General features: G+C 53.9%; 14 protein-coding genes across 14 annotated transcripts; 8 read left to right on the forward strand and 6 right to left on the reverse strand.

Annotated features, from left to right (window-relative positions):
* Window positions 1–317: 317 nt before the first annotated feature.
* Window positions 318–1546, reverse strand: N656DRAFT_780428 (NAD(P)-binding protein). The gene is given in 5 exon segments (XM_064815371.1): window positions 318–673; window positions 744–1109; window positions 1165–1284; window positions 1350–1516; window positions 1527–1546. 4 exon segments carry the CDS (start codon window positions 1421–1423, stop codon window positions 337–339), a joined length of 897 nt encoding a protein of 298 aa, XP_064669258.1. The 5' UTR covers window positions 1424–1516; window positions 1527–1546; the 3' UTR covers window positions 318–336.
* A 673-nt stretch (window positions 1547–2219) lies between these two features.
* Window positions 2220–3805, forward strand: N656DRAFT_148287 (uncharacterized protein). The gene is made up of 3 exons (XM_064808656.1): window positions 2220–2662; window positions 2764–3479; window positions 3563–3805. The coding sequence occupies exons 1-3, from the start codon at window positions 2593–2595 to the stop codon at window positions 3623–3625; spliced, it is 849 nt and encodes a 282-aa protein (XP_064669259.1). The 5' UTR covers window positions 2220–2592; the 3' UTR covers window positions 3626–3805.
* A 171-nt stretch (window positions 3806–3976) lies between these two features.
* N656DRAFT_769310 (uncharacterized protein) lies at window positions 3977–6015 on the reverse strand (the record flags this gene model as incomplete). The annotated part of the gene is made up of 2 exons (XM_064813694.1): window positions 3977–4005; window positions 4284–6015. The coding sequence occupies 2 exons, from the start codon at window positions 6013–6015 to the stop codon at window positions 3977–3979; spliced, it is 1761 nt and encodes a 586-aa protein (XP_064669260.1).
* A 356-nt stretch (window positions 6016–6371) lies between these two features.
* On the reverse strand, window positions 6372–7683 carry N656DRAFT_780432 (uncharacterized protein). Its single transcript, XM_064815372.1, has one exon. The coding sequence runs from the start codon at window positions 7600–7602 to the stop codon at window positions 6514–6516; it is 1089 nt and encodes a 362-aa protein (XP_064669261.1). The 5' UTR covers window positions 7603–7683; the 3' UTR covers window positions 6372–6513.
* A 1856-nt stretch (window positions 7684–9539) lies between these two features.
* On the forward strand, window positions 9540–10117 carry N656DRAFT_790308 (uncharacterized protein; the record flags this gene model as incomplete). Its single annotated transcript, XM_064816875.1, has 2 exons — window positions 9540–9917; window positions 9974–10117. 2 exons carry the CDS (start codon window positions 9540–9542, stop codon window positions 10115–10117), a joined length of 522 nt encoding a protein of 173 aa, XP_064669262.1.
* A 151-nt stretch (window positions 10118–10268) lies between these two features.
* Window positions 10269–11249, forward strand: N656DRAFT_148304 (uncharacterized protein). The gene is made up of 2 exons (XM_064808657.1): window positions 10269–11089; window positions 11146–11249. Exon 1 carries the CDS (start codon window positions 10419–10421, stop codon window positions 11049–11051), a length of 633 nt encoding a protein of 210 aa, XP_064669263.1. The 5' UTR covers window positions 10269–10418; the 3' UTR covers window positions 11052–11089; window positions 11146–11249.
* A 637-nt stretch (window positions 11250–11886) lies between these two features.
* Window positions 11887–12700, forward strand: N656DRAFT_790309 (uncharacterized protein; the record flags this gene model as incomplete). The annotated part of the gene is made up of 3 exons (XM_064816876.1): window positions 11887–12310; window positions 12346–12396; window positions 12459–12700. 3 exons carry the CDS (start codon window positions 11887–11889, stop codon window positions 12698–12700), a joined length of 717 nt encoding a protein of 238 aa, XP_064669264.1.
* A 1556-nt stretch (window positions 12701–14256) lies between these two features.
* On the forward strand, window positions 14257–15006 carry N656DRAFT_780436 (uncharacterized protein). The gene has a single exon (XM_064815373.1). The coding sequence runs from the start codon at window positions 14610–14612 to the stop codon at window positions 14919–14921; it is 312 nt and encodes a 103-aa protein (XP_064669265.1). The 5' UTR covers window positions 14257–14609; the 3' UTR covers window positions 14922–15006.
* Window positions 15007–15753: 747 nt separating this feature from the next.
* On the reverse strand, window positions 15754–17510 carry N656DRAFT_148462 (glycoside hydrolase family 5 protein). The gene is made up of 6 exons (XM_064808658.1): window positions 17146–17510; window positions 17037–17083; window positions 16891–16957; window positions 16762–16819; window positions 16454–16695; window positions 15754–16360 (listed from the first exon to the last, which is right to left on the reverse strand). The coding sequence occupies exons 1-6, from the start codon at window positions 17359–17361 to the stop codon at window positions 15959–15961; spliced, it is 1032 nt and encodes a 343-aa protein (XP_064669266.1). The 5' UTR covers window positions 17362–17510; the 3' UTR covers window positions 15754–15958.
* A 914-nt stretch (window positions 17511–18424) lies between these two features.
* On the reverse strand, window positions 18425–20178 carry N656DRAFT_711562 (Mov34-domain-containing protein; the record flags this gene model as incomplete). The annotated part of the gene is made up of 3 exons (XM_064811751.1): window positions 18425–18602; window positions 18671–19968; window positions 20032–20178. 3 exons carry the CDS (start codon window positions 20176–20178, stop codon window positions 18425–18427), a joined length of 1623 nt encoding a protein of 540 aa, XP_064669267.1.
* A 1228-nt stretch (window positions 20179–21406) lies between these two features.
* On the forward strand, window positions 21407–22242 carry N656DRAFT_148516 (uncharacterized protein). Its single transcript, XM_064808659.1, has one exon. It carries the CDS (start codon window positions 21456–21458, stop codon window positions 22062–22064), a length of 609 nt encoding a protein of 202 aa, XP_064669268.1. The 5' UTR covers window positions 21407–21455; the 3' UTR covers window positions 22065–22242.
* Window positions 22243–22262: 20 nt separating this feature from the next.
* N656DRAFT_846002 (Prefoldin beta-like protein) lies at window positions 22263–22792 on the reverse strand (the record flags this gene model as incomplete). Its single annotated transcript, XM_064819220.1, has 4 exons — window positions 22263–22380; window positions 22425–22549; window positions 22604–22674; window positions 22732–22792. The coding sequence occupies 4 exons, from the start codon at window positions 22790–22792 to the stop codon at window positions 22263–22265; spliced, it is 375 nt and encodes a 124-aa protein (XP_064669269.1).
* A 265-nt stretch (window positions 22793–23057) lies between these two features.
* On the forward strand, window positions 23058–25108 carry N656DRAFT_780439 (AAA-domain-containing protein). Its single transcript, XM_064815374.1, has 3 exons — window positions 23058–24004; window positions 24067–24517; window positions 24573–25108. Exons 1-3 carry the CDS (start codon window positions 23361–23363, stop codon window positions 24792–24794), a joined length of 1317 nt encoding a protein of 438 aa, XP_064669270.1. The 5' UTR covers window positions 23058–23360; the 3' UTR covers window positions 24795–25108.
* Window positions 24815–25258, forward strand: N656DRAFT_148536 (uncharacterized protein). The gene has a single exon (XM_064808661.1). It carries the CDS (start codon window positions 24965–24967, stop codon window positions 25205–25207), a length of 243 nt encoding a protein of 80 aa, XP_064669271.1. The 5' UTR covers window positions 24815–24964; the 3' UTR covers window positions 25208–25258.
* The last annotated feature ends 7 nt before the right edge of the window (window positions 25259–25265 follow it).

Raw genomic sequence — 25265 nt, forward strand, 5'->3', positions numbered from 1 at the left:
GAGGTTCTTGGGATTTCGTAGATAGTAGCGACTTGTCGTACGGAAAGTTTTGGGTCTTTTTTGAGGGCTTTGAGCGCAAGGATTATACGGCTTTCTTTTGGAAGAGATTCCATGTTGTATTGTGGAAGAAAACAGGTGATGAAGTTACGAAGTTGTAGAAGGGGAGAAAGTGGTCCACTCGCTATGCTGGGCCGCTCGCTATGCAAGTACGTTAGTAGTTTATCTTTAATAGAACCTTGTTTCATTCTTCCCTCTTGCCTAGTATTGTGCTCCTTGTACAAGTACCTAAGGTAGGTAGTCTCATGCTAACAAACCTCCTATGACCGCCTTCCCGGCTCAGTCGCCCAGCGGATAAGCGTGCAGCACCTGGCCGTAGTACAGCTCAGAGTCCTTTGAAGCTAAGAACACAAAGCTCGGGGCAATCTCGCTCGGCTGACCGATGCGTCCGATGCCCGACTTGGAACCGAACCCTTCCATCTGTTCGGCAGGACGAGAGGCGGGCTGTAGGGGTGTATGAACGGGTCCAGGCGCCACGGCGTTGACACGGATGCCCTTAGGCATCAGGCTCTTGGCTAAGGACCGCGTGAAGGACACGATGGCGCCCTTAGTGGCTGCGTAGTCGACCATGGAGGCCGTCCCGCGGAAAGCAACCGTTGAGGTCGTGTTGATGATGCTACAAGGTGATGGCCGTTATCAGTGTCTGGTCCTCTAGCGACGAAGAGCTTTCAGGGGCCATGACTTACGATGCGCCCTTTTTCATATGAGGCAGGGCATATTTGGTCATGGCGAACATCTGCAGAATGTTGCTGCGGAAGGTGCTTTCGACGTTGTCAAGATCAATCTCGGCGAAATCTTCGCACATGATCTGTTTAGACGCGTTGTTGACCAGAACGTGAATGACGCCAAAAGCGTCGACGTGCTTCTGGATTGCTTCCCGGCATTTGCTGTAGTCCATGAGGTCGCCGGGGATGAGCAAGCACTTGGTTCCCTCCTTCTCCACCATCTTCTTCGTTTCCTCGGCATCGGTCTGCTCCTCTGGCAAGTAGACGATGCTGACGTCGGCCCCCTCCCGGGCAAAAAGCACAGCGACTGCCCGCCCAATGCCAGAACTGGTCGAATTAGAACGGATACCTTACAATTGATTACGGGAAACTCTGTACTTACTCGCCTCCGGTAATCAATGCCTTGCAGCCCTTCAGCTTTCCAGCCGCTGCGTACTCGTAGGCCTCGCCGGCTCCCTCCAACTTCGTTGACTCGCTGGACGGCTCCATGTTTTTCTCGAGTCTTGAAAACCAGCAGTCAGTGATAACCGCAGACGAAAACTGGTAGCATCAGCGCGATATCCATACCCTGGCAAATTCTGAGATTGGGCCTTCTGTGGGACAGCCTGAAAGCTGCCGCCCTTGCTGAAGTGTTCCGACATGTTGGTTTGCCTTGGACTCGTTACGAACGGAGATGATGTGTATGGTCAAGTTGTCCGTGGCTGGGGAAGTTGTCAAGGAAACCTTCAAAATCGCTTCTGAAAATTTCTTGTGTACGCAACTACACAAACTGGTTCCTGAATTGGATGCGCCTTTGTCATGTGAGAGTCGTGACGGATATGTTAGTTGTTACTGCCAAAGTAAGCGGATCATGACGTCAACATTTCACCTCCCTGCCTCGAGCCTGCCTTGGTACAGCGCCTCCAAGCCCTCTGCGAATTCCATCCAGTGCAGGGGCTCTCAAAAGTTACACATGACGATAGAGATGACAAGCAGACTCGGGTGTTGAACATGGAAATGAACCCAAGGCCAGTACCATGGTTAAACCTCCCCACTCACGGCCACACACTCAACAATTACTTCCTTACCTACCAAGGTACCATATCCCTCAACTCTGGACGGTCAAGGCGTGTTATATTACCCATGGCTGTCCGTCAGCCAATCCATTTAGGCTCTCAATCTGTTATCTACCGGTTTCATCCTCGGTACTTACCTTAGTCTGTTCTCCTGAACTGGATCTGGGACAAAGACGACCATTCAATATTAAATAGGTACCTACCGGGATCGAGAAACGGCAAAAGCAGACAATACTCCAGAATTGTCATGAGATTACTTATACTTACTCTCGTGCTTGCGAGATGCGCCAGGAAGCCATGACAACCGTCGACTGTTATGTCTCCATGCGAAAGCCGAAGTATTTGGGCATGTGACTTTAGGCCAGCATCCAGCGAAAAGCTTTTGCTTTGTCAAGGTTTCACATTGGTCAGCCGTTGACCACTGGGAAGGCGAGCGTCAAGTGTGTTCTCGGTACTGCTGTAGTGTAGTATGGCACGAGTGAGTCAAGGGCTCAAGGCTACTGCGTTCCTGAGTGAAGTTCCCGTCTGTTAAGCGGGGTAGTCGACAGGACAATTTTCACGCACAGAAATCAGGTTGCACTAACAGCAGGTACAATTCTTGTCTCCTGACCTAGTTGGGAAGGAGATAATCTCTTTCATCTCTGTGTTCTGTGTCGAACAGGTTAAGTTTCCTCTGAGATGCTCCGACCACAGTAGGGGAAAGCCCCAGCCTCCATTGTCATTCGTCTCACATATAAATACAATGTTTGACTGCGATGCAAATGCCTGAGATCAGCTCTGCTGCGACCTCGTCTCTTTCAACAACTATCCGGGTTCTCTCTTCAGGTTCGTCTGCACTAGCTAAATCCCGTCTCCCTCCCGGTGGATCTCACCCAGGTACGGAAGTGCCACAGTCACGATGGATGCTAACGAAGAGCGGAATACAGCCACCGTCGGGTTTGTAATTGACCTGAGTACCATCTTCAACCGGACAGATTCTGGCCACTACCTTCCCGCTGCTGGTGCAAGGGAGACCATCTGTCGGCTCCAGAACAGTAGCATCCCCTTTGTGATCACAGCGATGAAAACTAAGGTTACCGAGACAGAAGTTGCGCGATGGCTGTCAGCACAATTGGGTCTTGGGGTCAATCGGGAATGCATTACCCTGCCCCAGTCACCATTCAGAACCTTTGCCAGCACTTACAAAGGCCGCACCATCCTCGCCGTGGGAAGCCAGGAGGAGAGAGTTCGCCGGTTCGCTCTCAATTATGGGTTCGAGCATGTTCTTACATGCAAAGATATTGCTAGCCGGAAACATCGGGGACAAATCGTCTCGGCTATCTTCGTGTTCTGGGTTCCCAATGATTGGGATCGGGATACTCGCACGGTTATCGACATGCTGCTGTCTGACCATGGGCGTGTTGGGACTCGATTCGGAGGTTCTCTTGACGAACGCTTCTTCGATACGCAGCCGACATTGTATATTTGTATGGCTGATACATCTGCAGCGGGACATCAACCCGTTGTCAGGGGTGGCAAGACCTGGTTTGACACCCTCCTGAAGAGATGGAGGGAAGAAACAGGAGGATTACCACTCGAATACTACGCCTGTGGCATGGGGTGCGATGGCCTGACAATCCATACTGCTGACAAGGTGTTGAATGTGTGCAACCAAAACCTGCACCCCAACAACCGCCCTTTCCCTCGGACAATTTACATGATCGGCGCTGACATTGGATTTGGAAGGGATACCGACAAGAACCCTATCGTTCGCTCACCGAGCAGTCGTCGGCGGAGCATCCGCGTTGACGTAAACAGATTGGGGCTGACTGTCCACGACTTCGATCCCCTCCTCAGACCGTGGCACGTGGCTAAAAGCCTTGAGAAGGCAGTTGAGTACGCCCTACTCGAGGAGTACTGGGACTGCATCGAAGCTGGACTGACACCACTGTTCCCGAAGCCTGAGAGTGCAGAGACATCGCTCTTGTGATTGCTAATCATGTAGGTAGCTACCATTTCTCTCCTGAGAAGCCTAACGCAATGCATGTTATCCCGGAATATATCACCACATCTCAGATGACGAACTGTAACAGTAGATGTTAGTAGTGTAAAACATTGAAGTCGACGTCCAGTTCAAGTTAGGGGTGCCACACACGTAGTCTATTTGATCAAGACGGAACTTAGGTATCCTGTAATATGTATCATGATGTACATTCAGCAAAAGGTCAAAAGTGAGGAAGAAAATCTGTCCATTCCGGCGTCTCATACAACTCGACCGGCGCACTCCGCAAGCTCACAAACGCCTCAACAACCAGAAACACCCTCGCTATCACGAACGTCCCAAGCAGGAAATACACCACCCCCGTCTTCACCCTCTCTCGCCTCCCTACACCCCCTTTCCCGCCCCCCATCCTGACCCCTGGCACCCCGCCCGAAACCCACACATCAAAACCCGGGCAGAACTGACGTGCGGCAAAGAAGCCCCAAAGCACGATCCCAGACACGCCAATAACGCCCGCCGAGACGAGCCACAAGACCCTTTCCAACCCCGTCGGGAACAACGCTTCATGATTCGCCTCCGAATTCGACGGAACGGTGGTCGTGACCACATGCAGAGCGCCGTACCCGGCCGCGGCCAGCGCCAGGACCGACCGCAGTCGGTCGCGGTGCAGGTTGACCTGCCCCAGGGACAGGTTGTGCAGCGAGGGGAGGTTGGGCAGGCGTGGCGACACGACGTAGTCGGTCTCGCCCAGGAAATGGCCTAGTTGTGATACGAATGTGAAGTAGTATGCTTTATATGCGGGACGTGATGTGCATGCAGCGCGAAGGCGGTCTGTCGCGCGCGAGGCTGCTTGGAGGGTTGATGTCGAGAGCCGCGGTTGATTAGGGCCGGGTTGTTGTTCTGCGGTGGTGCTTGGGTTTAAGGAGCCGGGGGTGGAAGTGGACTTGGAGGCGTCTGGGAAGACGCGTCGGCAGTATCGGCTGTGCCGCAGGCTCATGCCGGTGTAGGGGGGAGTGTTGTAGGTAGAGCAGCTCGCGGAGATTGGCGGGGAGTTGAGGTCGAAGTTGTAACGGAATGCCTTGTTCTTAGCTGCGGCGTGTGGGTTTTCGGTGCCTTGGCCCGGGTCCGGTCCTAACCACACTTCAGGGAAGCCGAGGAAGTGAGACGGGTTCCGGGTGCCTGGGGAACCGATGGAGAGATACGTTGTGAGTTGAGACCTTGTCGCTTCTGTCCCTTCCCCGGCCACGCTCTCCCTGTCCGTGGGCGGCTTGCAGAGTCTCTCATCGTCATCGTTTGCTACATGAATGAAACATCGAATATCCGTGATGCCGTCGACAGAGCTCATGCTGGAACACAGATGCATCAGACAGAGGAGGTCCTTATCGTCTTCGTCGTTCAGGAACGTCGGCACCTGAACGTCGAGTGGCTTGTTCCACCACAGGAGATAGATGACCAAGGCGCAGGCAACATGTCCACAGGTGTTGATCTCCAGCAAGGAGATGGGATAGTGCTTGATGGCCCTCCCCAGGACCTGAATTACCATCCACCCGGCTTGGATGCAGATAATGCTCTTGGCCATCCAGTCGGCCTTGCTCTTGTCTTCGATCTGAGGCTGGTCAATCTGCGGCAACCGACCAAGAAACGAGAGTAATCGGATGCCCTCAGGTGTGACGGTAACCGTCTTCTCAACCCCAGGCACATTCGCAGCGAAACCTCCCATGGCAGCGTAGAAACACTGCGTCATGTCCCAGGTGTGAGTGCTTTGGCCGCGGGATTTACTCTCGGCGTCCCCGTCCTCCTGCCGCGCCTTTGCATCGGCTTGGATCTCTCGCTTCAGCCACGAAGCTACAATGAACTGGGCGGCAGCTGTGGCAACAACCACTTCAGGGGCAAACACGCCGTAGAGGACCCATTTGGCTTGTTCGATAAAGCGCCACCGCAACGGTCGATATAGAGGGGGAACATTGAGGTGCAGCGCCGACCAGACACAGAGGGTGAGTGTCAGAACACAGGAAAAGATCAAGGAGAAAGTTCCACGGCCATTAGGCTCGGCCTGCCAGCCAGTTGTGACACCCTGCGGCGGCTGTTGGTGTTCCGAGCCCCGAGACTCGGTAGAGTTTGTTGTAGAATGGTTCGACGCCCCCAAAGCTGGCAACAGTATGGCTAGCAAGGAGGCAGAAACCAGGCCAGGTTTCATGGATCAGGGATTGTCATCAAAATTCAGACCGGGAATGAAAACAGAGTGGACGGGGTTCAGTGCCAGGTTAACAGGCAGTCCCACAGCTTTGGGAATTGGGACCATATTGAGGTATTAGATCTGGATCGTGGGAGAAAAATGAATGGAAGAAGCTAATGCAAGTGATAACAGCTACAGGTACAGCTGCAGCTGACTGGCCAGGCATTCCCTAAGGCGGCCTCAATAGTGTGTGAGGTGTGCATCGCAAGGCTGTCTAGATCCAACACTGCCACAGAGGTGTGGGCACTACTAGAAAAGTGCTACCCTACCAACAGGAACACACGGTTAAGCGTGTCTTATCATTCGCCAAGCAAGATTCAAACACGGAGAGCGGTGTTTCTGTTCTTGCTGTGTGCGCCGTTCAGCCTGTGTTGGGAGGAAAACTGCCTTACCCCTAGGCCTGAAGCGGCAACTCGCACTCGAGATGATGCATGGGGTATTTGAAATGATACCTAGGCATCACAGAGTGAGGTTCAGGCTCTTCAGACCCAAGAGTCCGGCAACCAGAAAAATTGTGCTGAGGGCGCTCCCAGCCTCGATGTCCCGGAGCAATCCCGGACACCAGGCATCACCGGCCAGGGGCAGTAGGTTTGCCAACACCATCCACCGCCCGACAAAGACGGCGAACTGGAGAGAAACCCACAGCAAGTAACCATAAACGCCGACAAGTCTCAGCCTGGGATGCTCGGACGATCGAAACCATTTGGCGTACCACCCCACTGCCGGGAACCGCCCGAACCTTTTTTCCTTGCTGCTGCATTTCTTCCACACCATCTCCCAGATGGCGAGGAACGGGCTTGTGAATATCATGAGAAAGAAGCATACCCACGTCAGCCAAATCGCAAACCCCAGCTTGACCAGGCTCCAGGTTTTGGTGCAGCATCCAACCAACACCATGGTTGGCCACAGCCCCGCCAGGAAGTACGCGGCAACGAAGAGCGCTCCGGGCAGCGTCGCGACAAACAGTCCACCATACACGGTCGGCAGCTGCGGCGGTGGCAACGATCCGGCGGTGACAATGCTGCCGAGGCTTGGGACTACCGCGGGGCCCTTCCAGATGTCGATCCGCAGGTTGAAGGCGAAAAAGGTGAGCATCGTCACAACACCATCCATGAAGAGATACATCAAGCCCCAGCCGCGCGACCCCCAGACGCCGCTGATAAAGGCGGCCAGGGCGAAGCCGGTGGGCCGTAGGAACGGCAGCAAGTAGGGCCCCATTGAAAAGCCCGGGGCCGGAGACATGGCGTTGAGAAGGAACCCCTCGGCAATGGGTTTGCAGAACCCGGTGAGCACCATCCCCCACATGCTAACAAAGGAGAAGCTCGGCGGGGGCTCGCCCTTGCGCCGCGCGAGGTAGATGGTTCCGATGGCGTGGCAGACGAGGGCGAGGATGTCAAAGGTGATGGAGATGAAGATGGACGCGAGGTCCTCGCACTGGGATTGGCCGCCCCAAGTGTAGGCGTAGTAGGGGAGCCAAGGGAGCTTGGCGATTTCGGCGTCGACGCAACCCGCAACTTGGTCCTTGGGTTTCTGGGCCGTGCATCGCATGTACTGTAATGGGCTGTGCTCGTCGGTAGTCAGCGACCCCTGACGTGAAGTGGATGCCCTCGGCCAGGAAAAAGAGAGGGGGGGGGGGGGGGGGGGGGGGGTAAGGCAGGGGCAAATGAGGGACAACCCACGTTTGCTCCAAAACCAGGATTGGCACGTCAACAAGGTCCAATCTCGAGTTTTGCCACGGCTTATGGTCCTCTGGCGGTTTGGGGCATGCAGACTCCTCCACATAGCGGCGGGTGGCCGGCTTGAAAATCTTGGGTTATTGTGTGCACACACGGTCAGTCAATTGTTTATGGCGAAGGCATTGTACCTCGAATGAACGAATGTCTGACGAGATGGATCCACTCACTGGCAGAAATTCTGGATAGCGGTCCTCTGGGTCGAGCTCGACGGCGACCCTGGGTCCCAGCTGTGGCTCAGGACTGGTTCTGCAGGGAAAGGCTTGGTAGAGGCTTTCAGTGTCTCAGCTTGTATTCATCTAATAGTGCACTGTTGCAAGTTACTTACCTTTTTGTCGTGCAGTTCAGGAGCTGTCCGAGGATTTTCCTCCGTGTCCATGAGTCCAGGGTCGCGCTGGGCCGGGTCTGGATTGCGTCGATATAGTCGTGGCACAGCGGTTTTAGGTCCTGCGGAGCGTCCCCGATGGTCAGCCCATGACAACCTACTAGGTGCGGTACGCCGGCGACGGAGAAGGGCCTTTTCACCGAGTAAAAGTATTCGGCACCATGTCTGGGGTTGGTGGTGTTGGTGTTCGCGGTCACGTTAGCGCCGGCACTGGAGATAGTTGCATTCGAGGTGAGCCACCTTGGGAGATGTTGCGAGTTAACATGGTGAAAAGAGTCATGAAGAAGATGACGATGATGAACTTGGCTGGCTACAGCCGCAGCAGAAAGGCCAAGGACTGCAAGTAGCCAAAGCCAACAGAGACAGGATTGCAGTGAAGAAGCAGCCATGGCATCCAGTCAACATGATCCCAAGGACTGTGCCTGGCCAGATACTACTCTCGCGTAGGACGTTTCCAGGAGCAGGGCCGGTGCCAGGTGGAACTTGAAGTCTCTTAAAGACTGACTCGAGCACAGGGATTGAAGGCATCTTCTCTCTGGTAGACGACACTTCTAGATCTTCCCGGTTTGCTTTTTATTATCGCGGCTTGCATGATTATATTTTGACAAGGCGCCCGCTCTCCCCGGGCCAGGGGACTGATCGTGAGCCCAGCCAGGCTGGCCATGCCTCAGCCTTCGGGTTTAGGCGAGGTTAATCTTATTCCAGCCTCAGGTTTCATAACCCAACAACGGATGCGACGCCTCTCCGACACCAGCGTACCGAGTATATATCTGCTGGATAACCGCCGGAAGGGTCGGAAAGGTCCTCAGCTCTGCACAGGTCAGTCACGGTGCAAGCCACCGTTCGCCGCCGCCGTTCAGGATCTGCAGGCCAAGAGAACACCAGAGATTGTGGCGTTTATGGGGAGGCTCTAAGCAGGTAAAACCTGTGTTCCCTAGGAGGTAGGTATCCGTAGGTAAGGTCATCATTGTTGTATGTTCGGGTGGATCACGATTCACGATGGGAAGTCGGGACTAGGGAAAGTTGGGAAATGGAAAATGGAAATGATTTTGGGGTCTACCTACCTTAATCTTGGGGTTTAAAGCCCTGCCATCTCAGGGTTAGGGTTACCCTGCCCCAGCTTGAAGTCTGAAAGCTGAAACGAAACCTCAAAGCTGATCTCGCCTGGAGAGTGGAGACTGGACGAAGTCTCACTCTCTCAACAATCAAGAGTAATACACAATTGCCTGAGCCGGCTCACCATATTATATATATTGAGCTTACCTTTGACTCTCCCCTGAAATAAGGCAAGCGGCTCACCCTGTATAGTTCATCACCGCCTTGGATCATCTTGTTGAATCTTCGTTGTTTCCCCCTAGCTAGCAGTAATGGCTTGCCGTCCCGTTTACCTTTTCGTGTCCGGGCGAACGTCCAAAGCACGCGGTCACTTCGCAATCTTCATTCCCAATGCCTCAGACGTGGAGAAAGCCCCTTCCAAAACCGAGCCCTGCACGGGAACCGTTATCCACGTCGTTGGCAACCCGATGATCGGTTTTTCTCACGAGTTCAAACGCAATTACAACACGTCAGACGACTTGAAGTCGCTGGTAAGGGTGGTTCTCCTGGGACACATCCAGGAATCGCTTCATGTCGATCCTAGCTCAGGCACCTTCTCCACCGACGTCCTCCCCCTTGGGCCTCTCGACGCGGCAGCTCTTCAGGTGCCTGTACCTGGCAGGAGCGATGTGAGAGCTCCTGTTGATGGTGTAAGTGTTTTGGTTTGGTATCATGGCGTTTCTTGCTGATGTAACCGTCTTTTCAGGTGGTCAACAAACGCTGCCAGGAGTGGACCATGGAGTATGTCCAGTATCTGGTCTCGCTGGGGTACTTGGACAGCAGCGCGGTTCAACTGGTCCAGGATCAACGTGACCCTCCAACTCACGGCGTCATGCTTCGTCATGAGTGACGGTGACAATGGCTGGACGCCCACAACTTGACTTGCTTGCCGTAAGGATGCGCCGCCTGCCATGTACGCCGCATGAACTGTGTTTGAACGGTCCTGGTTGGGTACTGGCATATTTCTGAAGCTGAACTTGCTCTGTGTAAGTTACTGTCGAGTGGTTAACGCCACTAGGTGGCCAAGAACACGACGCGCTTACCGCGCAGCATGACGATCTTTGGGCGGGTTGAGCAGGAGCACCTGGGTGGTGCCGGGCAATAACGTGAAGGTACCTACCGTACCGTACTGTCTGGAGGGCAGCAGTCACATGCTGGTTCCAGGTTCCGCACCATCGAACACAGCTCTGCAGCAGTTCAATAAAATGAGTCGCTGGGGTTACTGTAAGTCTCTGCCAATTTGGTCATCTACGATTGCGCGGCTGTACACTGATGTCTTTACGGGTCTTTTCGAGGGCAACAACGACCTTGATCGCGCATACCAACTGGCTAAGGAGATCGCTGGTACCCAAAAGGGACCCGAGTACGAGGTAGTCTGCCAAGATGGCATTGAAGTTGAGGGAGCCAGCGCAGCTTTGTCACGCCTCCGTGAGAAGCTCGACGCTGGTCTCTGCGATGAGCTCCTAAAGAAGTATCGCAATTTAGCGACTACCTCCAAGAGTGACTGGGACGAGTACCAACTGATAATCCTGGCTGCACTCATCATGACAACTGGTGCGAAGATCAAAGACGATGACATGCAACATCTTCGTCAGCTGGCTTCGGTGGCCAACTCTAACGAGGGCTTCACCATGCCACTATTCGACTCCGCCTTTCGTGGTCCAGGACAGCGACAGTTTCTCGCCGCGCTTAACAACTACAAACCAGGAACGCCATGGGATTTCGGGCTCCCCAGTTGCCATGCCTGCGAAAGACTAAGCAAGACAGGAACAAACCACCCGTGAAGTGCAGCGGATGCGAGACAGCTTGGTTCTGTGACAAGGTTAGGGCATCGAGGCGGCGTCGTCAGGATGAAAATGCTAACGTATGCCTCCACAGGATTGCTAAAGGAGCCTCTGGAACGTTCACAAGCACAACTGCGGTGATAAGACGGGTGGGGCTGGCTTCCATGGGCTTAATGTTTAGCAATGCGGACACAGCCGTCACCGTGGAAGTTTCGAGCCTGAGACATGGGGTCCGGCTCCCATTCTACCGCGAAGTGCCCAAGTATTGGAGTTTTGGAGGTCATTGACACTTATGGAGAAGAACATTAGTGGGAATTTGAGATCACAGGAGCATGAAAGTTAGTGGTTTTGTGTCTCGAGGGTAACGAGGGGAAGACCAGAGCTAGTGTAAGTGCACAGAAGGAGATCCGCTGTCATCTTCCAGATTCTTTTGCCACAAACCATTTGGGACCCCAGAAGGTTCGATCCCTTCGCATAGTCGTCCCTTATTCGGCATCCAAAAGGGTTTTTCTTATCAAGAGTGCTTAAGGGGGTGGGTGGCGTGTGAATGCCAGTTACAGCAGTGATTAAAGTTAAGTACAGAAACAAAGTAGGTACCGTACTCAGTCTCGACATGTCTCCTGTAAAAGCTGCAGTAGGCAAGCGCCTGGCTAGGTAGCCAACCAAAACTTACCCGCACCTTAATGCAGAAAAGCCAACCTACCAAATTCCTAAGGTAGCACGCCACTGCACGAAGTTCACCTTTCCAACAGGGGTTTGATGAGCCCTCCAGTCAAGCCAGGCTCCTCGCGATTCATCAAACCCTCCTCGATTCAAGTCAACTTCGATGAGTCCCATGGCACTGGCCATGCCTCCCTGCAATTGCATCTCCAGGCCAGGAGCTGAAGAACGGCCTCGAGACATCGAGACAGTTTTCATGGATGATGTAGACCATCTCGCGCGTTTCGTTGATTACCCAGCATCAGAAAGTGGGCCACTCTTCCGTTCAATGTTCCCTCGTCCGGACATCGACTTCTCAGAGCAACAAAAGGCTGAGATCATTGAATGGCACGCCGACGGCATCAAGGAAGCCATCACAGGCGGTCGAACGCACCTACGGAAGATTCGCCACAGTGATGGAATCGTTGTTGGCTTGGCCGGATGGGTTCTGGAACGATGCCCAAAGGAGCAAGCCACCTCAAACAAAAACAAGACAACCACAGAAATAGCAAAGGTGGGCGGCAAGCAGAAGTTCAAGAACTGGACTGGCTCCCTGGAGCGTTAGATCTGTCTGCGTGGTTAGAAGTATCGGCAGCCTTGAAAAAAGAGCGGCAAAGGGCCATTGGGCATCTGGACATTGTATGCCGTACGTTGCAGCTTGCACCGGGATACGTGACGCTATTTGACTCGCTTGCTAATATGCCACAGGAATAACGATCATGTCCGTTTGTCCGGAATACCAACGCCAAGGACTCGGCTCTATTCTGATGCAGCACATATGTGAAGATATGGATCGTCTTGGACGGCATGGCTACGTCCTGGCCTCACCAGTTGGTGTGAAATTGTACTCCAAGTTCGGCTTTGAAGCTGTTGGCCAAGTCGACACGCCTTATGGTCCTATAACAAGCATGCTACGCGGGCGCCAACCACGTCCCTCCTTGCGGGCTTGAACGGGACGGTCCTTCCCAGTCACAGACCATGGTGCATATTGCATCACATGCGGCGTTACAGAATCGAAGTGACTTGGTTGGGAGCGAACGGACGAGCAGGGCAATCCATGTATCTCTAGGTACACAACTAAGGGGGAGTGTACGGCCATGATATAAAGGCAAATGGGTATGGTGATCAGTTTATCACGAACCCTTGCAATATCATGTACCCCGGCCTGCAACTTGACTTGATCATCCTCTTTGTGCGCCGGGAATGGTGAATGGATTCATGTGCCATCTCGCACAACAACCCTTCTTTCTTCCCAGGGCCAAAGGACTTATAATTCCTAAGACTACCTTAGGTAACGTCCATGAGGGATTGGATGTGATTAATTATTGAAATCTAATCCGTTCGATCATTCCTCCAAGCATGGCGTGCACGGACCATATTTACTCTGGAAAAAGGGGCTTCTCCCTGCACCCCCTTTACCCCTTTTCTGTCACAGTTGATCCAGTGAAGCCACGAAGTTAGAGTATCTCAAGTCACGGTTACAAATGTCTTGCTCCGTGGGCATGAACAGGCAGATATCTACCTATATAGGCAAAGCAACGGGATACTGGACCCAACCAATGTTTAGATTCGCGCTCAGGATGATAGTTCGATGCCATGGTCAAAGAATCTCATCGACGGCACCCGGCCGGATCCCCTCGTCCTGTCGACCGCTTCGTATCCTCACCCTCGTCTCTTCATACCAAAATCAGCCAGCTTGTCGAGTTTAGCACTGTTCGCTCCCTTTGAGTTTAGTAATCGGTCCAAGCCGGACGGTTTGGCGGTCTGAGCTCCCGACTCGAAGGGGGGGAGAGGGTCTGCGCCCTAAGTTCACTTGAATTTCTTGCTCACTGACCCGCTCCATGAAACCCTCGGCAGAAATCAAAGCAGTTCAGTCGATTTCCTCTCTTCTCGCTGAAGTCTCTCACTTCAGAACATTCAGACGACCCGAATAAGGACCATCTTGACGTTAGGTACGTGTTGCAGCTATTTTGACGCATCTCGCATCAATACATCGGAAATCTCGAGCAGAAAACGATGTATCCAGACGCCTGTGTGGCTACTTGCCATCAAAGATGCCGTGTGAACCGTAAAGGCAGCCGAGTGCCGGTGTTGTCCTGTTCGCTCGAGGCCCCAACAAGCCATCCGTCGGGCATGAGAGGAACCTCAACTGACAGCATGGATAGAGCAGACAACTTCAGCCCTTCCAAAATGACGACAAACGCACCCACTGCCGAAGATCTCGCAGCAGATGCAGGCCCTGCGTCTTCTGACCCTTACGATGGCGTGGTCAGCGGTGAGCTTTTCTGCGGCCTTGGGAGGCACAATCAACGGTGAAGTCCAGCCCCTCAACTGTGTTGCTGACATTCCGGAAGGTGAGCATCCGATGCAAATGAGAACAAGAAGTGGGGGCAGAGAGCTGCAGGAGAATCGTCATGCTGATAAAGATCTGACAAAGACGAGAACATCCAAGCTGCCAGAGAGGACAATTGTGACGAATCGGTCTTTGTCAACGATGATGCACCACATGAAATCAAGGTTGATGTCTCTGAAGCAAACACCGACATGCCTCCGGCCAACACCATGGCGGGTAAAGCCATGGTCGTCTCATCGACTGTTGGTAATGGCAGCCAGGGCAGCGCCAGCGATTCGGACGACATTCGCTATCCCCCTCGGGACCATCCAATCTGGGGTCTTGAGGGAATCATGCACGGATTGAGATTGAAGCGGGGAAAACATTCAGGCCCAGTCTATATGATTGACGAGCGATAGTTAGACGAGAAGCGCAAAGCCGACGTTTACGGCGACAACGGGCTGGCAGTGGGGGATTGGTGGCCGCTGCAGCACGCCGCGTGGTTCCACGGGGCGCACGGCCACACCATGCAGGGCATCTACGGCTCTGTCAAGACCGGTGCCTACTCGATCGTCGTATCGGGCAAGGCCACAGCGTATGCCGGCGATATGGATGATGACCGCGGCGAGGTGCTCCTCTACAGCGCCGACGGCAGCATCAAACACCGCGACCCGCTCCATTTGGCCGACCCCAGCTGGGGAACCAAGTGCCTGCAGGCGTCGCTGCGCACTGGGAATCCGGTCCGCGTCCTTCGCAGCGCGGGACCCAAGAAGGCGCGGGACCCAAGAAGGCGCTCGCCCCCTGCGTCGGGATTTGCTATGACGGCCTGTATCGCGTAACCAAAGAAATCAGGTCGAAAAACAAACATAACGGCCTGTATCGACGGCTCTAGATTCTAGAGAAGGGGTTGTTGCTAAGTTTCTCTTCCTCTTCAGTCTTCACCATAAAACCGTTCTATTGCTACTGGTAGTATGCATTCCTCATAGTGTGACTGGACCCTCTGTGTGTAAAAGCCCTGCTCAACTCATCCTTGGGACCTTTGAGAATACTGGCCTGTAGTATATGACTCAAGTCCGCTTTTCTACTTTCACCCCCCCTGGGTTGTATGATTGGTGAAGTGGAACATGAAGGGCTCAAATAGTACCCCAGTACAACCCTTTCCTAACATCCCGAATAGTACCCCAGTACAACCCTTTCCTAACATCCCGAATAGTACCCCAGTACAACCCTTTCCTAACATCCCGAGTTCGAATCCTCCTCAACACCCCATAGAAAATAAGATTCGCCGCGAAGCCTCCAGCTACAGGCAAGGTCATCTTCCACCTCAACAAGAGCAGTGAAAATCGAATTGCAGGGTGGAAGAAATGGAGCCAAGGCAAACGGGAAGCGGTCCTTGAGCACCCAAGGACAACGACTGACTAAACGAATACGGTGAGGAGAGTGAGCTCGATCATGGGCCCGCCACATTACCTAGGTAGTCAGAGTTGCCTTGGCTCTTCTCCTCTTCCCCACGAGGTGCCGGGAAATGCCTAAGAACCACTTTGAGAACACCGTATCTGCCATCCCAGGCAAGAACGTGAGCGCGGTGAATACGCTCTGCACCTGCTCAAGGAGGACCAGTCAGAGCCCTACCTTTCCTTCATACCGTGACCTTATAGCGATTGATCGTCCAACACAACACAATCCCCTTCCCTCATCATCGGGGGCTGGCAGGACTACTCAGTCGACAATGAGATGAAGGACATTGAGACCCGAAACAAGATAACTGACGGTAACACTCTCCGTTCCTGTCAACCTTTGGACTCCTTCCGGACTGTAGCGACTGTGTTACTAACAGATTGCCCTCTAAGTCCCCCCAAAACCACCGTGACCTTAGTTAGATATACGGCTGCAAACTCGGCAGCACCCTCTGGTACGCCACACCACTCGGAGGCTCAATCGAGTACATGTAATTCCCCCACCACGGGCCGCCGCCCCACCAGAGCCAGCCCGTCCAGACGTCCGAGTTGGCCGCCATGTACGAGAGCATGCCCGTGACGGCAGCGATGCACTGCGCGTTGGCGCCGCCGGCCGTCTCGCCCAGGATGCCCTTCTTTTTGTTGGCCTTGAGCCACGCCGTCGCCTCACGGATGCGTTCCTCGCCAGTGGTCGACGACACGCACGTCTCCGAGGTGCCCGACCCGTCGCGGTCCAGGTACTGGTGCATCTCGTAGATGAGCTTGTCGCCTCCGGCAGGGTCCTTGAGATTGAGAAGGTTGGCGCCGTTGCCGCTTGAGACCTGGACCAAAGAGTCTGGGTTAGCATGTCAAGGAGCCTTGCGTCTACTACCTAAGCTGACATGGCATAAACATGAGGTAGGTAGCTGACGTACCCAGGTCCATGCCCCCGTCCATGAATTGCCCTCAATGAAGATGTATTGCGACGTAGCCCCTGCCGCGCGGATGCCGTCGATAGCGGCCTGGTTGAGCCGGAGGACAAGGGAGTTATCCATGTCGTGGTACTCGTTGTTGGTGTCAAAAATGACCTTGTCGTTGTTGGCAAAGAGCTTTGCAGTTGTTGTCCACCACGCCTTGAAGCCTTCGACATCTGTGATGACCTGCTCGTAGTAGCGCCCTACACGGCATCACTTTCGTCAGCTTTCTGGTGATGGGGAACTGGGCTATTACGTTCAAAGCGTACCAAAATTGTGTGGATCAAGGACCGCGTAAGCCCCCTTGCTTGTGATATACCCGACAATCTGAGGCGTGGTCAGCTTCCATTGCTGCTACACCAATGAAGCTGGAGAATTCATTGACTTGTTGCGCATACATCTGTGAGGCCCTGGGAGTACGTGGTGTTGATAGTGCCAGTCATCTTGTTGGGGATAAGCCGTTCCCTGCCAGCGAATGTCACGGTTAGCTTCTCAAAGCTCGTTGATTCCTGCCAGGAGGAAGGTGACAGATGGGCAACCCTACATCATGAAGGCTACACGGAAAGTGTTCATGCCCTTGCCCATCAAAGTCTGCCAGGTGATACACCTATTAGGACCATTCGTCACTCTTCTTGACAGGCTTCCTCACTCACATCAATGCTCGACCGCACCGGCCAGGTGTAGTGCTTGCCAAGTTGGCCAGGAAGTGTGTCCTTGCCGAACTCCGCACCCGACTGATTGACGCCGACGAATTGGAATTTGCTTGCTCGCTTGGTCGTCTTGGACGTTGGAGTTGGCGCATCACAGGCCGGAGCTGCGAGCACCAAACCAGCGCTAGCAGCACCGAGCAATAGGTTGAGGAATTTCATGGTCTCTTCGGTTGTCGAGTTCCACCGTCCGAACCGGATCCTATGTGGGATTAACAGCTGGGTGCCTTCAACCCATGTCCTCCAAGTTTCAAATCCCCTTTATAATATACGGTATCTCCTCCTGTTCTAATAAGCCGCATCGTTGAAGGCATCTTGACAACCCGGAAATGCCTGTTCCGCCCTCGTCACCCGGCTATAAGAGGGTTGATTATTAAGGACATGGGGCCATTGCAGAACAAAAGCCCATAACCTTACAGATATCGTAATCGGTATGCCTGGGGGGAATTCACTGCGTGCTGTTAAGACCAATAATCCAGTGTAACACCCCGGTTCGACCGCAATGTCATCGGTGGGGCAAGAGAACATGAGTGAACAGCCGTGAGGTTGAGAGGCCCGGCTCTGAAGGACGTCGTCAACATGCTCCCAAATGGGGTCGCTTCCTCCGCCCCCCTGAAATCAGCCGGAGGTGGAGTACTGAAAGCTCGCTGCGGCGGGCAAGAAAGGACTGAGCCACGGCAGCTGTGGCTGCAGTGTAGCAGTTGGCAGCGGGAGACCTCCATGCCGCAAGAAGGGACGCCTAAAGCTGGTAAGTGAGAGGCTGTGAAGAAGGGACCTTCTTGAGCAGGCATCAATCGCATCTTCCAAATCTGCTAAAACGGTGAACCGCTCGTTGGCAAGCGTATCCGTCAACTTGCTCCTTCACTCTAGAGAGCATACACTATAGCAACCAGCTGTCAGTGGCTGGCAACTCGACGAAAGGTGTGAAAGCAATGCGCTAATCATGTGAAGTAGAAGCAAAGGCAACACTAAGCCAACATTGCAACCCATATCAACCCTCATTTCCCACCAGGACGCCGTGGCTATGCAATCTTTCTGTGTGTAACTTTATACCGAGCCCCTTGCTTCTCTCGTCGAAATGTTACGCCCGGTCTTCCATAGCAGCAGGGCCACCAGCCCCAACAAAAACCCCAAACCTGTCAAGCAATTGGATCATGCTTTGAAGGGTAGCTTTCCTGTCCGCCACTGCCCGGCAAAGCGAAATGCGGCAAGTAACGACCTTGAATCAACGCTGATGTCCCGGCCGCAGGTCGCACACCTGGAAATCGTACTCGTCCGACTGGACGACATGGCTAGCTTCAACATAAAGATTATCAACATGATGCTCGTGAAAGACATCGCCTTTCTGGCACCCCAAGACGGCAGGGAGCCCTGGGGGGTTTGTGAGGCGGAATATCCCCCATCTAGAGAACTACGTTAGATCACGAGGACCGATAGCACCATGCAGATATTGTGGGGCAATATCACTTACGAAGGCTCATGTCGCGGGGCGCACACGATGGCGATACTCTCGGGGAGGAGGGCCTGGTTCGAGCAGTGCGTGTGCAGGTCGCGCGAGCTCATGAAGCATGTTTGGGTCGGGTGAGTGTGGATCCAGCCAATGGTGACCAGCTCCTTCTCGATGCAGAAGTTAGTAATGGCCGCCTCGTTCACCGTCTCGCATGTGTCCGGGGTGCCTTTCTGCTCCGGAATCACGAGGTGCGTAATGACGAATGCGTTACTAACAATCGCTCCGCATAGCAGCCCGCATGTTTCGATCCCTAGTATGCGTGTGTTATCCTCGGCAATGTCCAAGAATTTTTGACGCAACCCTGTAGGCAGGAAGATCGCCCGGAGAGGATCGCCATTCTCGAGGCGGGCGGCCGGTTCGATGATGTCAATACTCTGCTTCGCAGCGGGTTCTGCGGCTACCTTGTGTGGTAGGGCAGGTCCGAGTTCCTCGTCGAGTCGGTAGCGTGGGGGCGGGCTAGATCTGAATGGCTCCTTCCCAGGTCTGGGGGGCGGTCTAATTGACTTGACTCGTTCAGGAAAACTCTCCTTCGGTGGCCGCGGCGGTTGGAATCTTGAACTCTCATCCCGCGCTGGGGAAGGCGAAGGCTCGTAAACCTCATACCGCAGCGTTGATGCTTTGATGATGGAAGGGTAATAATACGTGGCCGGTTGTACCGAATCATCGCTGCGATAATCGTCACGTTTATGGTCTCCGACCCGGTCTAGTTGCCGACGGGTTTCTTCCATCTGCCTCCTGAGTTCGTCATCGTTCATGTCGTGAGGACTGAACCGCCAGCTGGGCTTCCCGCTCGGCTCACGTTGATGGTCAAGGCTGCGCTGGACGCCATTGTCGTCCTCGAGGAGCCCGGTTTCGGGCGTGCGTCTGCGCATCTCCCTTTTAGCCAAATCCACGGCGAGGTCTTGGTAATCCCTGGCATTGATAATATTCCTGTGTGGGCCATAACTCCAGGAGAACGCTGAGTCGTTAGCCGCATGCTTTGTGTATGATGACGGCGGCCGGAGGGGTTCTCTATCTGCATCCCTCCGAGTTGTTTGGCGCTCCAGCCACTGGTCGTATGTCTTGTCGATCTCCGGCCGTAGGCGCTCAAGAACATCTATGACGCGGGGAATCCGTTTCTGGTGCGGCCTGAGGGATCTCCTTGCATCGGGCTCTTTCGCTTCGGGATGATTGGGGAGATTTTCGAGAACGAGAACCGAGTATCGAAAGAGAATCATATAGGCTGAAGCAAAATTTGCTTCCCGGAGATAGACTTGGCCCTGTGTGTAGGAGCTTGGTTAGCTGCGAAGCCAACTGCCGGTGAATGGTAAGGCACGGCGAACCTCATGATAGCATGTCTCAGCGGCCCGAACCCAGTACTTGAAACCAATGCGAGGGTTCCAGTTGAATTCTTTCGCTATGGTTGTCAGCTCCTTGGCACTCATGGGCCTGGTGACCTCAATCGAGTTCAGGGAGTTGAGGGAGTTCATCGTGGAGAACAATGCGAAAGACCATGGATTCGGGAGCTGGGAGAGACAGCACTGCTTTGCGGCAGCTCACTATTACCAAGATGTAACTGTTGACGTGCCCGAAATCATCGTCCGTTGTCGTCGGTGATAAGATTCACGGAATCTGGAGTGTTGACGGGAGGTTTTGAGAAGCAGTCGTCAGCCGAGGTCGCTACTGTAGGACGTGCTGTAGGAAGCTTCTGGTCTAGGTACATAAGGTACACTAATAAGGCCCAGTTGGCGTTGCTGGCAGCCTGGCATGCGTGAACTCGACCCCACCATCAGCCTTGCCGGAAACGGTGAGGCAGTGATGTGCAGCGGGGTAGGTGAAGCGGAGCTGCTGAATGAAAGAGACAATGAAATCTTGCCCCGCTTGCTTCCCTCGTCTGCAGGGTGGAGTCTGGAGCCCAAGCTCCCGGCTGCCCTGCAGCCCGTTGCCACTGCCCGCAAAATAATGCCCAGTAACAATGACCAATGTTTTAATGGTTACGGAGTGCTCAGTATACCCAAGTCAACTCTTCGCCGATCACGATGGATTTGAGTATTGAACACCTCCGTACTTCTTGCAGTATCGTATCGGATGGCAATTTGATTGCTCTATGCACCTAATTCTCAGCATTTGTGGCCCTCAGACCATCCCCTGCGCGGATTATCCGCCTTGAGCCTCAGAAGACAAGGCAATGGCGAAACCAACATAGCACGACGACATCGCGGTGCATATCAGATTTCTGACCAGACTGGACAATGTGTTGGCATCTATCTTCCAAACTCGGTGGCTAACGTTTAGTAAAATTTCGCGTTCCACGGTCTCCAGCCCTTGCGATTTGCTCGCATAGGCTTCACTCGGGAGTTATCGGGACGGAAGTGGTCAAAAATTCTTTTCGCCCCTGTCCCGACGTGCCACGAACCATAGACTCCTACTAGAAGGCCTTACTCAAGATATACTTCAGTTTCCGATATTGGAACTGCAAAGCGATAAGTCGGAGCAAGGGGACTGGCCCATCTTTGCAGGCACGGGCCGCCGTTCCAAGTATAACATCGCCGGGAAGGCCTCCTCGTTTCTTCCTATTCTTCTGGGCTTGATGTCTCGTACTCGTTTGCTTTGGATCACGCGCCTGGCAGACCCCTATTGACCAACCCTGACAATGGCTTCCCTTCAGCATATCGTGTCTGCAGACGACAGATGTCGAGGTAAAGTATCCCCACCTAGCAGCACATTAGAAATGTGCTAATCTCGCATAGCATGCATTGAAGCATCCATGGACTTTTTGCTTTGGGACATGGGACGAACCTCAATATCAGCTGAAGCCTCACTCTTTGACCTTCTCAGCCAGTGTTTCGACAAGTTCAGGGGCGTCTTCAACCTCGAAGACCCCCACGGCATCCTCACACGCCCATCTATTCTGGAAGGAATGCTGAACGCCGTTTTCGACACCGACTCTCGTGCATTCGTGACGGAGAAGTCGCCCGGGTTTATCGCTGGTCTTGAGGAACATGACAAGTTATGCCTATATGTCCAGGCGGTAGCCGGCATGGTCTTGATCTTCCGGCGTCTGAGCTCGCTAGGCCGCACGCTATCCGCTGGCCTAGCCTCGCGAGAGATTCAGCTATTCAAAGAAAGCCAGCAACGGACGGTGGTACTCAGCAAGATCGCCGACACTTCTCTTTTAAGCGCATGCTATGCCAGGAGCGGTATCGTCGACTTTGTGGTTGAGGCTGTCGAGGGTCAAGAGCTTGGACAGCATGCCAACCCGTCTTCCGGTATCACTGGGGACGATCTTTTAGACAACACTGCCGGCTGGGTTACCGACCGCCCCTGCAAGAATATGGGACTGCCTTGGGGTTTCACGATTATGGCCATCAACTGACGGATCCGAGGTACGGAGAACGTAGCTGTAAAGTACTTTATCACCTCTCCATTCTCGCAGGAGCACGGCGTTGGGGTATCTTATCATGATTAATGATCTTATCACTCCGTCACAAGGGTTCTGTTCTCAATCACTTGCAGAACCAATGTTGTAAGCGGAGCGCGGAGGGCCGGCCAGTGTAATCCTACCGCAACCGGCTCAGGCCTTGACGGCCGGTGCTCCCCCGGCTTGGGCACTAGCTTGAACCTGTATAATCTCACCCTTCTTCCTCTCAATCTCCCCTTGAGCCTCCTTGATGCGTGTTTCCAGTCGGGATCTTGACGTATTAGCGAAGTCCAGGCCTGGCATTCTTGGACTTACATTTCTTTATTAATGAACTCCAGCCGGCCGTTCACAGTACTCTCTGCATCAGCCTGGTCTTGCTTGAGCAGAACGGGGCCGATAAGTTTGTAGATAGTCTCGCCCTCCTTCAGTTTGGCAAATTCCTGGAGCGGCCTCAGCCAACAAACATCCCGCGAGTTCAACAGCACGAAACAAACCTTTTGCACGCCGAGATTCTCCTGCTTCTGAGCCTCAAGCTTTTGCCGTGACTGTACGGCATCTTGAAGGTCTGTGTATTGAGTAAGCAACACGCCGAAGAGGATATAGATAGCAAGAAAGGCAGCACCTTGTTGAAGCTTGGTAAACTGTTCAGAGAGGCTTTGCAGTTTTGCTTGGACGTCGGCCATTCTTCCTCTCAACACGGTGGATCACCAAAGACAAGACCTGATCCTTCCAATAGTGAACAAAGGGGATGATACAGTGGCCTAAGAAAAGGAGGTTCAACCGCCTTGTGAGAGCAAGACTGCCCGGGCTTCAATTTTGGAGCCTGGAATAAATATGTTAGTGTTATGTAGGGCTTACCAGCCAAGAGGTTAACAGCACAGAATCCCCACCTTAAGCGTCCCAAGCAAGTGGCGTCAGCCCCGCGCTAGCGCTTCCAGGTCAACCACAGCACCTGCACGAATCCAAGAAGTGACGAACAACTCCCCTCCCAGATGCAACTTCATCTATTCCGGATTTCCTCCCCCAGTTCATTCAGGTAACTTGAACGACACACGCGTCGCAAATTCGAGGACCGGGCACGAGTTTCAGTAAGCCCCCGCCTTCTGGTCCTTCTGCCCTGGCGCTTGAGAGACGAGGACTTGCGCTCGTCCCTGGCCAAATGCCAGCATCCCTGCGGCAGCGACCCAAAACACCAAGCACACCCTAGATTTCTCCCACTTCTGTCCGAACCGCCGAACGCTGCAGCCCATCATGTCAAACACGGATTTCCTGGACCGCGCAATCAAGCAGGTGCGCCAAGCCATCGACGCCGACAACGCGGCGCAATATGAAAAGGCCTACCAACTCTACTACCAGTCCCTGGAGCTGTTCATGCTGGCGCTTAAGTGGGAAAAGAATCCCAAGTCCAAGGAGATGATACGTGCCAAGACCAGCGAGTACATGGACCGGGCCGAGAAACTCAAGGCACATATCGCGGACTCGGAGGCCAAGCGCAAGAAGCCCGGGATGGTGGGTGCTAACGGCACATCAACGGCGGGCACGGGTAAGGGCAAGGAGGCCGGCGAAGACGGGGCCCCTGAGCTGGACGAGGACAGCAAGAAGCTTCGAAACGCGCTCGCAGGAGCGATTCTACAGGAACGACCCAACATCAGGTGGGATGATGTTGCCGGGCTCGACGGGGCCAAGGAGGCGCTCAAGGAGGCGGTTCTACTGCCCATCAAGTTTCCGCACCTGTTCCAGGGCAAGCGGCAACCATGGAAAGGCATCTTGCTGTACGGCCCTCCCGGCACAGGCAAGAGTTACCTGGCCAAGGCTGTCGCAACGGAAGCGAAAAGTACGTTCTTCAGCGTGAGCAGCTCGGACCTGGTGAGCAAGTGGATGGGTGAAAGTGAAAGGTGAGCTAAAAGGACAACCCCATTGCCTCAGCCACCGCAAGCTAACCCGTTTTTCTTTACAGACTAGTCCGGCAGCTTTTCGCCATGGCGCGTGAGAACAAGCCCTCCATCATTTTCATCGACGAGATCGACGCGCTGTGCGGTCCGCGCGGCGAAGGCGAGTCGGAAGCCTCCCGAAGGATAAAGACCGAGATGCTGGTACAAATGGACGGCGTGGGCAAGGATACCAAGGGAGTGCTGATCCTGGGCGCGACAAACATACCCTGGCAGCTTGACGCCGCCATCCGCCGTCGATTCCAGCGCAGGGTGCACATCAGCCTGCCCGACCTCGCCGCTCGAACCACCATGTTCAAGCTCGCCGTGGGTGACACCAAGACGGCGCTGAAACCTGAAGACTTTCGTGAGCTGGCCAAGGCGTCAGAGGGATACTCCGGCTCCGACATTAGCATTGTGGTGCAAGATGCGTTGATGCAGCCCGTGCGCAAGATCCAGCAGGCGACACATTTCAAAAGGGTGGGTTTGGCGGCTGGCCTCAAGCTGTTCCACGATAAAGCTAACTGTTCTACAGGTAACTGTAGATGGCAAGGAAAAGCTCACGCCCTGCTCTCCAGGGGATCCCGACGCAATAGAAATGACATGGGAGAAGTTAGGTACGGATGAGCTGCTCGAGCCAGTGGTGGAGAAGAAAGATTTCATTAGAGCTATCAAGTCCAGCCGGCCAACTGTTTCCGAAGTGGACCTGAAGAAGAACGAGGAATGGACCAGGGAGTTTGGCAGCGAAGGGGCATAGCTCAAACATTCTGACAAGCTACACCGGCTTGAAAACGATCATGTTGTCACCTGGCGGGCCGTGGTCTCAGTAATTGCAGAATTCGCGGAGGGAGGATACCGATTTGGAATGTTCACGGATGGGTTGACTGGCGTCTGGCGTTTGTGTGAGATCCGTCGTCGGCCCAGCATATGGCGCGTGCTTGCTTTGTGCGCCTGGCAGCGTTGGGGATGATTTGTAGAATGACATCGACGTATATGAACAGGAGAGCATGCCAACTCCAGCCCTTTCAATGGCACAGCCCCTTTCCAATCACATGTGGGCACATATCAGCAATTCATCAAGCAGACGCTCGTCGATTTCATTTCCTGCCGTGGTATGATACACTCCGCTGGAACGGTGGACGTCTAGACTGCAAGCCCGTAACTCCTTAACCGAACCCTTCACCCATATGAAACTCCAGAAATAGCAGAATGACCAACCGAAGAGGAG

This window comes from Canariomyces notabilis (genome assembly GCF_033297395.1).
Source record: "Canariomyces notabilis strain CBS 508.74 unplaced genomic scaffold N656scaffold_14, whole genome shotgun sequence".
In the NCBI taxonomy this organism is placed as follows: domain Eukaryota; kingdom Fungi; phylum Ascomycota; class Sordariomycetes; order Sordariales; family Chaetomiaceae; genus Canariomyces; species Canariomyces notabilis.